This window comes from Mycteria americana, chromosome 5, assembly GCF_035582795.1.
Source record: "Mycteria americana isolate JAX WOST 10 ecotype Jacksonville Zoo and Gardens chromosome 5, USCA_MyAme_1.0, whole genome shotgun sequence".
NCBI classification, from domain to species: Eukaryota; Metazoa; Chordata; class Aves; order Ciconiiformes; family Ciconiidae; genus Mycteria; species Mycteria americana.
The window spans coordinates 34,039,453-34,052,141 of record NC_134369.1 but is presented as its reverse complement, the minus strand read 5'-3'; the positions used below and the strand labels follow the sequence as shown (position 1 = coordinate 34,052,141).

General features: G+C 41.8%; 1 protein-coding gene across 2 annotated transcripts in view; it reads left to right on the top strand.

The window, feature by feature from the left end:
* RGS6 (regulator of G protein signaling 6) overlaps positions 1 to 12,689 on the top strand; it is a 46,861-nt gene that overhangs the window by 16,678 nt on the left and 17,494 nt on the right. For both annotated transcript variants that reach the window (XM_075501502.1, XM_075501501.1), the window contains exons 5-10: positions 1,972 to 2,036; positions 5,045 to 5,121; positions 8,274 to 8,355; positions 8,875 to 8,949; positions 10,317 to 10,415; positions 11,494 to 11,555. In XM_075501502.1, the coding sequence (XP_075357617.1) occupies positions 1,972 to 2,036; positions 5,045 to 5,121; positions 8,274 to 8,355; positions 8,875 to 8,949; positions 10,317 to 10,415; positions 11,494 to 11,555 (460 nt within the window). The remainder of the gene's footprint in view (positions 1 to 1,971; positions 2,037 to 5,044; positions 5,122 to 8,273; positions 8,356 to 8,874; positions 8,950 to 10,316; positions 10,416 to 11,493; positions 11,556 to 12,689) is intronic.

Here is a 12,689-nt window from a genome sequence, read left to right as displayed (position 1 = left end):
CATAAAACAGGAGCTTCTGGAAGTGCTTCTTTTGAAATATCTCATAATCTAAGATCAGTTTAGAACTCCTCCCTGAATAATCAGATTTTTTTCTTTGCCGGGTAATACTTACTCATCATTATGGATTCTGGAAATCATTTGCTGGGGTGGAGAAGTAGCCTGCAATGGTGTATGTCATGTGGTAGTTCATTTGCAGTCCTCATCTGCAGGGAAGCTAGCACAGACTTACGTGTTTATCCCAGTGAGGGAACTGCTTAGGAGAAAACATGATGCTGTTCATTATATGCAAAATAATTTCCAGATTTTACAGTCCCCATATATAACTGTCTGAACTGTGCCAAATACATGTTCTGTAAATATCAGAATAACAATCTGAAGAGGGAAGTTCTGTTTTTTCCTATAGCATCTGACAAATAACTGGTTTCGCAGTCAGATTATTGTGCTGCAGGGGCATTGAGTGGAACAGTACACCGCAAAATAAAGCCCTATATGAGCTGACCCACAGCTGGACAAGCTGCAACTGCATTAGCTCTGAGCCCTGTAGTGACAGATTTTCATCTGTCCCACAAATCTCGAACATATGCTTATAATCAGTCTTTGCATATAAGAGGTCTGTACAGATGGAGTCTTCACAGGAATTAATCCCAAACTAGCAGTAGACCCAAATAAAACCGAAATCCCAGCAGCTCTTCATACTTTTTCTGTTTGCATGGATCCACTCAGAGGACAGGAACTAACTTGCTAATGGCAGGTCACTGCCTAGCATGAAGAAATACTGAGAGATGACTGACTCTCACTTTATTTGGTGTTGTAAATGGCTTACAGATGAAACTGTTCTTGAGATGTGTAAGTATAAATATACATGAACTGATCAGCTCTGGTTACTATGCATAATATTGGCTCATTATATGAAGTTTAGAATTATAGGAATAGCATAGAATAGAATCACTTGAGTAGGACTGTTTTTTACATATATTTTGAAATAGAAGAATAAGTTTCCAGTGAAAGCATCTATGAAGGTGTCAGAAAATTGTGTTTATCAGGAAACAAAAACCCCATGGTTTTCAAAGAAAACCTGAAACTTTCTCAAAAAGATATATTGCAGTTTTATGTAGATTATGCTTTTCCTTCTGCCCCGCTTGTTTGGTACGATGTTGGACAATAAGTACCTGACCCTGCAGCATGGGAGAGGGCAAAATGCAAGGAAGCTGTAAAATTCACATCTAGATCCATCCCAAAATGAGAGCACTGGACCTCTCTTATGTAGTTCAGACTGACTGTACGCCCAGGGTGTGCTAGCGACCTTGTGTTTCAGCCCATAATGGAAATGGGGTGAGCTAGCAGTCCAGCTGAGGCTTTCCCAGAAGGTAGCCTGGGACTGGTTTGGTGTCGTGCACTGGGCTCATTGTGACCCTCAGAATCCCAAACCACATCAGTTTCTGCAGTGTCTGTCTGTGGTGAAATGTGAGAAGGCTTTTCTTAACCATTTGAAATGTGTAAAATAAGTGGATGAAGCATATGAAAAAATGCTCAGATCATACCTTTAAGATCTGGCCCATATTTCTGTTTTCATTTCAGTATCTGATTTTTTTTTTTTTTTTAATTTTATTTTAAACAAAAGGGGAAAAGAAGTGCAGGGCTCCTCACTTTGGCAGGCATATTGCCAAAGTGCTGAGGGGAACAGGTTGCTAATGCTAAATCTTTTACCAGCCCCAGAAGCAATTGTGCCTTTCTCAGATATCTTGTTAGGTCCAGGCATCTACTCTCAGCACTTTTAAATGAGATGTCCCAGATGTTTAAGACCTCTGAGATTACTAGTGGATAATGCCAGCTGGGTATTCAGCCCTCTCATTCCTTGCCTCATGTTGCTTTCTGATGAGAACGAACAATGCATGGACCACTTTCTTCTGTTTTAAGATCTAGTACTAAGAATCTGTCTGTAATTGTTTTCCATTCTGTTTCTCCCTCTAGCCATCTATCTTTGCAAACGGACCATGCAGAACAAAGCTAGGCTGGAGCTGGCAGATTATGAAGCCGTAGGTACACTGCTGCTAGAGTTTAAAGCTGGGGAATGCGGGGAGAGCTTTGCTTGCCACTTGAATGCTGTCATTTTGTGCTTTGGGGTCAGCCTTTACTGTGTCTTTTTTTCAGTTGTCAGAACTGTATGGAGGTTGATCTGGAGACAACATCAGGAACGTGGCTGGGGAACGTCCCGGCTTTGCAACATCTCAAATTAAAGCGTCTGCTGTATAGCCAGCCCTCCAAGACTGGGGAAATTACGCAGAAGTTTACATTGGTTTCCTCTTTCCAGTTAACAGTTCCTGGCTTATATAGCAGATATTAACACACAAAAATGATGGGTTTCAGGTGCATTATTGGGCAATTAAATTGCTGATGACCCATCTAGTTACAGCCCTTAAAAGGAAAGTTTTCGGATATTAGACTTGGACTGTTTTCAACATGCTATATAAAAACGTATTACTCAAGCTTATTCAGGGCGTATTTTCTGTTACAATTGATTATCCATAAAAATATCCCCAACCTTGGCTTCAGATTGCGCAGGATTTGGGTGGAAAGGAGTGGGAAGATGGAGGCAGGAGGGGCAGGGCTGGTGTGAGTTTCTTTGAATGCCAGCAGTGTAACACTCTGACCAGCTGAACTTTCCCTTCTATCATATTGGCTTTTTTTTTTGTTTACTAGCTCAACAGGGTAACAGGTGAATTTCAAACGTGGAGTTTTTTGTTGGAGGGTTTGTTTACAAAGCTGGTTCTAGTGGACTTCTGTGTTCATGTTTATTACAATGAAAACATTTATATTACATATATTTTAGGGGTTTTTTGCAAGAATGGACTTTTTCCTTCTTCCTTGCCTGCTACGTTTTGGGATTTTTGTGCACATGGATATATATACGTGCCATTTGCTCCTTTCATTGAAGAGCATGGAAAAATTGCCACTTACCTAGTCCACCCTGGAAATGCATCCAGACTTCCCAAGAGTTCTACTCTGGAAGTACAGGCATAAAGGAAGGAATATAATAATAATCTGCATGCATTTACACATCCTTTTGCTGAGTTTTCTCTTCTGCATATTGTTGATTTCATTATTAAAATCATTAAAATTTCTCATAGCCAACCAATTAACTGTAAGTACTCTAAAGATCTATCATAAAGCAACAAAAGGCTGTTCAGCAGCGCACACTCCCACACACATGCAGCGAGGCTATGGCTAAGTACTTTTGCACATCGTTGTCTACTGAGAGTAGCAATGCTCCAGTGATGGCAAATAATTAGATCTTGGCAGTCTCTCATTTTTGTTGTGAATATTGCATTGCACAATTAGAGATTGCTTCTGCATTCAAACTTTGCTCTCCTAATTAGAGACAATCAGATAAGAATGGCACCGACTCTTCCTAGTCATTATGGGAGCTGAAGCAGATCCAGCAATGGAGATGTAAGCTTGAGCACAAGTGAGAGAAACAGACTTACAGGAGTCAAAGGATCCCTGTATATTTAGTACACATTTTTGGAGATGTAGTATGAGAATGCTTCTCCGTAGGCATCCGCACCGACCTGGAGTTTCCAAAGAGAATCTCTACAGAGCATCTCAGGGGACCCCATCTCATTTTTTAGGTTCTGCTTGCAGCATTCATAGACAACCCCCCACCCCTCATTTATACTGGTAGAGCAGGGGTCTTGATGATATGATTAAGCTTGCATAATTGCATTCAATTTTGTTTATAATTGGCCAAACATAAGCACGATTCAAATACTGCTTCAATTGGTGATGTTTCATTGGCTTCAGCATATTTACTCCAGAGGGCACATGTGAACATAATTTAAAATAAAATAAAAAAAAAAAAAAAGAAACACACAAAAAATTGTTTTTGCAGATAATTACAAGTAGTTCTTCCTTGTAGCCACTGTTAAGGAAATCATCACAGTTCTGCACAGCTGTAAATCGTTTGCTTAACTGTTTTCTTCTGTGTATATGTACTGAAACTCTTACATGGACTTGGTGGTAATGGGGCCAAGCATTATGCCTTGTGTTATACAAGAGTTTAAAGTAAATAATAGGAAGATTTCTTCTAGCATTGAAATGCATGCACTTAAGCACTTTCTTGAAATAAAGGGAATAGGTATAAAAAGAACAGCAGTAGAACTAATAACGTTCATTTCAATGAAAATTTGCAACAGCTGAACCAGCTGTAATGGAGAAGAGTGTCAGGTTAATGGTCTCGTAGGCCTCCTTGTCAGGGTGGGTGTGGATATGTGACTTCAGGGTGCCATTTGAGCCTGAAATTCTGGCCATGTCCCGAGTTTGACCTTGAGCTGTGGTGAAGTCATATCCACCTCCAAATGTTCAGATCACGATGCTCTCTGTAATGGGTCTGGACCAGAGCTCTTACTTCAGATGTAGAGCAAGGCTGCATCTGGACCCAGGCTTTGCAGTTAGCGATGTTCATTGTTCAGACAAACAAGCTATTTCCTTTTATGAATCATCCTGGCAATCCCCAGCCTTCAGTGCTGTGCAGCTGCATAATGCTCTCAGCGGTGATCAGGACTGAGCAAAGCAAGGGATGCTCAGGCTTTGCACCTTAGCAAAAGCCTGAAAAGAAGAGAGCAGTGGGGGGAGGAACGGAAAGTGGGGATGAGAGAGAAACGTGCAGGTGGCAGCCATCTGCTGTCAGAAATGAAAGTCGTCAGCTTCACAAAGCTTCTCAGTGTTATCTTTTGGGAACAAGGCCATCATTATTTTCATAGCTGAGCTCAAGCTGTCTTCATCACACTCCATTACTTATTCCTGACAGGACCCTCTTGACTGCAGCTATGGGGCTGCAGCCCAAAAGGATGTGTTACAGCCTTGCTTTGCCTGCAAGATGGTTCACCTGAAACCAACACTGACTTCTGTGTCTTGAGTTTTCCAGCTTAAAAAAAAAAAAAAAAAAAAAAGGAATAAAATAAACACCCACCATGCTAACTGTGCTCTTAAGCAGTTGTTGTAATTACAGGGATTAGTTGTTCTTACTATTTTCATCTTTTGTCAGGAAAACTTAGCAAGACTTCAGAGAGCATTTGCAAGAAAGTGGGAATTCATCTTCATGCAAGCTGAGGCCCAAGTGAAGTGAGTAATCCTGGAGCACTGAACTGCACCAGTATTTAGAGCTGTGAAGGGAAGGGGATTCTGTACAGATAAAACCTCTCTGTCAAAGTCTTTACTGCGACTAAGCTCAGAAGGTGTTGGTGAATTTTAATCACCAGCGGACTAGAAACAATAGAGAGCCAATTCTGAAGGCTTGTGCCAGAATCTGAAAGATGGGTTTAATTATCTGTACATGGAAATGTTGGTCAGGAGCTCCTCAGCCTGGGTTCACCGTGGGAGCTTGGGCAATTCACTTGCCCGTTCTGCTTCTACTTTTGTGTAGTATTTTTGTTTCGTGTAAATGGAAAGAACAGAACTTTGTCATCTGTCTGTGTTACTTTATGCTCATGAAGTATTTCTGAGTTTAAAAATACTGCCACTTCAAAGTGATTATAAGGGTGGTATTTACAACAGACTGGATTTGGTTTTCTCATCTATACCAATCCCCGGTTGACTCCATTGTAACGCTACTCTCTGCAGTCCGACTTGTGCTACTAAATTAGCACGGAGAATTGGGTTCCACTTACATGAAACTTACTCAGGTTTAGTATTTGGGTTTTTCCTATCCTCTGCTCATAATTGAAATCTACATTTTTTTCTCATCTTCCCTTGTGCAAACAGTTTGAAGCCTCCCAATGTTTTGAGCATGTTTTCATTAATGCCGCAAAATGGATATGGTCCAGGGTTTGTAGACTAATGTCTACAAACTAGTGCCTAAAACCCTACATATGCATTTTGCGCATGTAGTTGTCACCCATAAAATGGAAAGGTTTGTGAAGATTGCATATGAGAACAGCAGTACTGACACTCTGTACCACTAGAAGGAATTCGCACTTTCAGCATTAGATGCTAAAAAGTTAAGGAACATCATTTCTTGAGGGTGTGGCTGAGGTATGTGTCTCTATCTTTGATTAACCCTTTGGAATTTTCATTAATTCTTTGCTTAATAACATTGTAATTACGGACTATTTAAGTACATGGTAATTATCCTTTAAATTACAAGGTAATTAAGGGATTTTTTCCGACCAGAATACCAGTGTTCTGTTTGGAAGAGAAAATTAGAAGTTATGATAGCAATTGTACTTTCAGTTACTTAAAGGTTTATTGTCAAGATGAAAAAGAAAAATCTAAGTCAAAACAAAATTCTGCATTCTGTCTGCAACATACAATTATTACCTAAGAAAGAAATTTAAATATTAGATTCTTTATGTGATCACTATTGCTTATTCATCTTTTCTCCATTCTGTTTTCTTTGGCACGTAAGCGTGGATTGGCCGCTATCAACTTTTTTTGCTGGCTAGTTTCAGCTTCTTGGTTCCCAGTTCATGTGATGGTTCAGTCTTCAGGCTTCCAACAAGGCAGGGCTGGAACTCACAGCGTAATTCACAGCCCTGAGTTAACTAAAAAGAAAAACAAACCAAAAATACCTGAAAACATTCCCCCTGCTTATCAAGTTCTGCTCCACCTTCCATGTCTTTTTTTGCGCACACAGGATTTCCATTGCTATACCTACGTTGTTCAAAAACCGTAGCCACAGAGCATCTAACTATGTTTTTTCTTCATAGTTTAAAATGTGAAATACTGAGTTATCAGTAAGTTTGGGGATATGAGCCAAGAACCTGGGTTGAGCACAAAGTACCCATGAAGACAATTCATGAAGCTTCCGAAGAGTCCTTCCAGTTTGTGTGCGCTGTGTGGTGTGAGGTTGGCAGAAGACTTCACCTTCCGTTTTGGCTGGGCGCGAAGGACTCGCTCCGAAAAAGTAGTTTTGGGTTGGGTGTCTGTGCTTGCTCCTCAGCGCAGTGCAGCGAGTGCTGTCTGGGGGCTGCTCTGTCTTTGTGCAGGGACAGAGGGACAGCTCTGGTGCAGAGCTGGTTTCTCGTCTCAGCCTTGCAGGGGGGATATTCAGAGAGTGATACTGGACTGTGAAGGACTTGGGCTTTTTGTGGGGAGCTGTGTTCAGAAACTTCGGTTTCAGTCCCCTGTTTCCTATCTCCTTGGTACATTTCTAGTGCAGACTTAGCCAAGGATCGCTGCCCCTCCAAAAGAAAAACAGGAAGGAGGGAACATGATGGTCAGAAATCCCAGCTGGTGTGGGTTTTTTTCCTCGCTGCTTTGATTTTCCTGGGTGGCAGCAATGTGGGAACCCAGCATAGGGACACTGTCAGCTTTTCAATCCTGCTCTGGAGACGGAGGCAGTTCGTCCTCGTGCCTCAACCAGCCTCCTTCCCTGTGCCTCATCCAGTCTCTCTGCAGGTAGATCTTGCAAGCTGGTGGTGACTTTGCTGCGCTCGTGTGTACAGCTGAGTACAGGAGCGAGGCACCAGATGTGAATTGCTCAACGCTGCCAAGAGATAGGGAAACAGTTGCTTTGAACAACCTCTGGTGGCCTTTCATGTGTGTGCTTTGAGTGAGTTGACTGACTGGCTGCATCAGGGCTGAAATTACCGAGTTACCGTTGTGCCAGCCCAGTCGTGTGTCTCTTGGGTGAGTGCTGCCTCGCACGGGGCCGTGCAGCAAGCTCAGCTCCGGTTGCCTGTGCTGTCACCCCTTGCTCTGCCAACGCCGGTGCATGCGGGCAGAGCCGGTCTTAGGGTTGAAAGCTCTAAAGAGGGGTGGCCACAAGTGCTGCCCGTGCTGTTGCTTCTGGGAATGCCTGGGATAGCTGTCCCTTTGCAATCTGTGGTCACGCCAGTGGTGCTGCTGGGGCACCAGGGTGCAATGGGGCCTCCCAATGTGGACCTCTGTCCAGCACCAGCCGAGAGCTTCACCTGGAGTAAAGAGGTCCCGGTGGGTCTCCTGACAGAGCCAAAACCATGAACTTCCCCAGCCTGTCAAATCAGGGTCTGGGGACAGAGTATTGGGAAAGGTTGTTTTCCTCACCAGATTAAAAACCAGATGTTAAAATAAATTTTCCACATTAATATAAAAATCTCTTTTGAGGCATATTGGAGTAAGCATCAGTGATATTTTGTTCATGGTACATGGCCTTGCAAGTGGGAGTGTGACATTGCTGTACAAGAAAGGGGATTTCTGAATTTTTTTGTCATGGGGTTAAAAACCCCAGCTAGGAACTGTAACAAAGAAGAAAGCATTACTTGTACGTTGACTCATGTTTATGCTTTTGTTTTCAGAATCGACAGGAAAAAGGATAAAACAGAAAGAAAGATTTTGGACAGCCAGGAAAGAGCATTCTGGGATGTGCACAGGCCTGTGGTAAAGCTCTTTTTGAATGACGAGACTTTCTAGGTTTTGACAGGAAAGTTTTAATACTAGTAAACACTGCCATGCCCAAAGACATTGCCTTTAAAGTCACCACGTAGACTTTCCTCGCAGTTCAAAACACACCAAGTGTCTACAAGATTATTTCAGACATTCTAGGCTTGTGCATGCATGGAACTATTGGTTTGGAAATATATGATAAATGTGAAGTTTTGAAGATTATTTATTGTTTGTACAAAAGAAAATCAGCTTACCCAGTTTGGCTCAGACTTCCTAGGAAAAAGCTCCCCTTTTAGCAGAGATATTTCCTTTTGGTGCCAAAGTTATGAGTAACTGGATTGGATGCTGAGATGCCAACTTTGGGTATATGCAGTCTCTTGTTTAGCAAGGATAATTTATGGGACACAAACTTCAGGAAAGAATTTTGGACAAGATCTAATTGTATATTTTAGAAAGGTAAGGCAGCATGTGGATTGTAAACAGAGGAGTAACACGATTACCATCTCTTTTCAGCCAGGCTGTGTGAACACCACAGAAATGGACATTAGAAAGTGTCGTCGTATGAAAAACCCACAGAAGGTGAAAAAGGTCAGTTTGAGTTTCTGGTTTTGTTTTTTGTTTGTTTGGAGTTTTGGTTGGTTGGTTTGTTTGTTTTTAATGCAAATCGCACTTGACACCTACAGTCTATCAGACCTACCCAATAGGAACCAAAAGAAGTGTTTTGCAAATATTAGTTCTGTTTTGTTCTAATTGGCGAATTTACTGTTCCCATTTTACCAGCAGAGCGGTACAGACTGGGTGTAGAGCTGAAAAGGGCATTAAGGAGCTCTGTGTCCCAGATGTCTGCTGGCTCTGCACTCCCATAAAATTAAAAGTGATTGGCAAAAGTACCTAGGTCCCATTTTCAGAAATTATCTGGGCACGGATTTTTCAGAGCTGTTTACCCGCCTTAATCATTTCAAAGGCTGCATCATTAGCAACTTGGGTGTCTTTGACTTCCAGCAAGTTTTAGCTCTTCTGTGTATATAGAATCATTTAGGTTGGAAAAGACCCTTACGATCATCGATTCCAACCGTAAACCTAACACTGCCAAGTCCACCACTAAGCCGTGTCCCTAAGTGCCACGTCTACACGTCTTGTAAATACCTCCAGGGATGGTGACTCAACCACTTCGCTGGGCAGCCCGTTCCAGTGCTTGATAACCTTTTCAGTGAAGATACTTTTCCTAATATCCAATCTAAACCTCCCTGGCGCAACTTGAGGCCATTTCCTCTCATCCTACCACTTGTTACCTGTTTTGGAGGGGACACCAGACTCCTGAACTTCCATTGGTAGTTAAATTGCAGCAGAGCTGTTCATATGTCTCTTATGAATTTTAAATAAAAAAACAAAAGCACTAAATGAAAGGGTAGCTGATAGTACTTTCAGTGCAGGTCTCTGTCCTGAAAATGAATGGCTACAAGTCAATCTGCAGGTTATTGTTTAGAGAAGTTCACGTGAACTTGACCCATTGACACCTGGTTAAGCACTTTCTTCAACATGTAGTTTTACAACAAGAAATAAAACCAAGTGAAAGAAAATGGCATAGGATTAGGTTCTAGTGTTTTCTTTTTCCACTTGAGAAAGAATGACCATTCCCAATGATCATTCCCAGTGTTCATCCTGCAAGCATTGACACACACAGCCTTCAGAGCTCCTAAAAATTATCAGCTGCATTTTAACATTTAAAATAAATTATTTTCTTAACGTGCCTGTAGACCTTCCAAGTGCAGGTGCCTGCAAGCACAGTCTGGTCTGTAAATTTTGCTCCAGGCTGAATGATTATTGACCTGTGTGGATATAAATAGTAGGAAATTGCTGGCTTGTTACCTTACTGCTTTGCATACTGCACTTTTTCTCATTGCATAACAGAGAAAAATGCTGTAATCTTCTGTTTGTTTATTGGTTCCTCACAGTCAGTATACGGGGTTACAGAGGAGTCTCAGCCCCAAAGCCCTGTACATGTGCCCTCCCAACCTGTACGCAAAACTACAAAAGAGGATTTCCGGAAACAAGTAAGTAGATGGCTATATGGCAACTCTTCTGAGAACTGTTATCTGGGGGGGGAAGCATATAAAGTCATTGAGATATCAGCAAAACCAATTGTATGGTTTACCTGTCCCTGATCCTCACATACTTTATGTAAAGTAGTAAGTATTTAAAGATATATATATATTCATTGAGCAGTGCAGTTGTATGATGATATGTATTATGGTCAATACTGACCTTTGGATCGACTATTATTCTGTCTGTGGACCAGTAGACAGATTAATTTCCAGTTCACTGAGGGCGTCTGAAAAGTGGGCAGTGACAAAAGCTAGAGAAGAAGCCAGCATACTGGGGCACAGGCTGGGGATAGGTGGTGAGGAAAGGCATCGTTCAGTGCATGACTGTTAGACTGTGCAGTCAGAGCTTTTAGGGAACTAGGAAAAAGTTATTTGCACAACCACTCCGAGGAATGGCCAACCAACTCACACATCCTTGCCCTAGCACAGGCAGCTCTCCCTCAAAATTACTTTCCTGCAACAAGGAGCACTCACTGAAGTACAGGCAGGAATTGCTAGGTCAGCATTTTAGTAAAGGCAGCTTTAAACATGTTTCTTAGGCAGCCGGTTTTAGGGTGGTCTTCTGAACTAAACGTGCACACTAAATTTCTTGAGCTTTTTCCATCATAGGCAACATAGGCTGCAGAAAGTACTGTGAAGAACTAGTTCATAGCGGAGTGCAAATGTGCTGTGAAACAGTTATTGGTCTTGTGATGCCAGTCAGTTAGGGAAATGGAAGAGAGGAGTGTGGTGTAAAAAGGGGATCATATTGCACCCTGAGTAGGCTAGGAACCTCGGCCCCAAGTATGTGCCTTCCCTACTTCTAATTATGTCTTCTGAAGCTTCCCCTGGGGCTTTTGCCATAGGAAATGGAGACTCCTGTTGGAAGCAGTTAATAAGGTTCTTCTAATACCTAGGGAAGGGTCCCGTTTCCTTCTGAGTTACTTTCAAGCTGTTTGGAAAGAGAAATCAATAGCGTGTTGGGATATGATCAATGTATGCTGTAGAGCTCATGGATTGTTAATGTCCTTGTCATCTCTCTCCTCAGATAACTTTTCTGAACGTGCAGATAGAGAGACATTGTTTAAAGATGTCCAAAGTAGCAGAAAGGTGAGTGTCCCAGTTTGCATGATTTCCCATTCTTTCCTCATCTCCAGTTTGGCATTTCCAGAAACGGAGAGCGAGCAGGAACACACAAAGGCTGGTCCCCTTTCTGTGCATCAATCCTTCCCCCTCCTTGACTGGCTGTGCTGCCTGTCTGCTGACCATGGGCACTTCTGCACTCGCTGTTCTGCCACTGGTGAAAAATGAGGATGCTGTCGTACTGTAAAAGCAAAAGAAATATTGTTCACAGAAGAAAGAACCCCTGCAGTACTTTTGTTTCCCACTCCTTCACAACCCTAGAGTTTACCTACAGAAAAGTCATTCCTGTTTCAATTTGAAAATACCCTTTTTTCTTTTGTGGGTGAATTCTCAGTGCTCATCTCTTGTTAGTCTGACACAGCTCTGGGGAAGGAGCTGCGTTTGTGTCTTGTTGCACAAGGTGTTCATGTTCGTGTTCATATTGAGGTTGTAGGGCCAGTTTCTGCTCCCACTTATGAAACCTTATGGGAAGTACTGGGGCTGTACCTGGGCTACTCAAGGCAGTGACTTAAGAGGTGGATTTCTCATAGAGGCAAATCAAGGCACAATTTGACTTGCAGAATATTTAGTTCTGGTAGGAAAGTATGAACAGGTAAAGAACAAGCTCTAATTCAATTGAGAATGACAGCTCCTTTACTTAGATACTTGTAAGTTATGCGCATTTGCAGGGGAATCACTGAGACAAATGTAGGGGTCGGCATGCTCTTCAGCAACATCACTTTTAGAGCAAAACTGTGTTGAACATGAGGGACGTGATAAGGGCTGGTGCCTTGTAGAGAAATAATAGAGGAATTTTTATTTAAGGAAATTAAAAAGAGATTACCCTATGAAATGTGCTTTGCAGTGTCTGCATCTGTAATTAGCATGTGTGTACTAAACTAGGCAAATAAAATGGTGAGAGCCCCAAAGTAAGTTCCTATTGGCTCATAAAGTTTAACAATTAAAATGAAAATTTATCCAATTAAATAGAAAATATTCAGAGGCTCCCTGAAATCCTGCATGCATTGTATTGTATGATTGAAATTAGCACATTCATATTTATGTTTTGGGCTTTCTGGTTGTTTTTTATTAACAAGATACATTTGTGCTTTACCAAAAAAT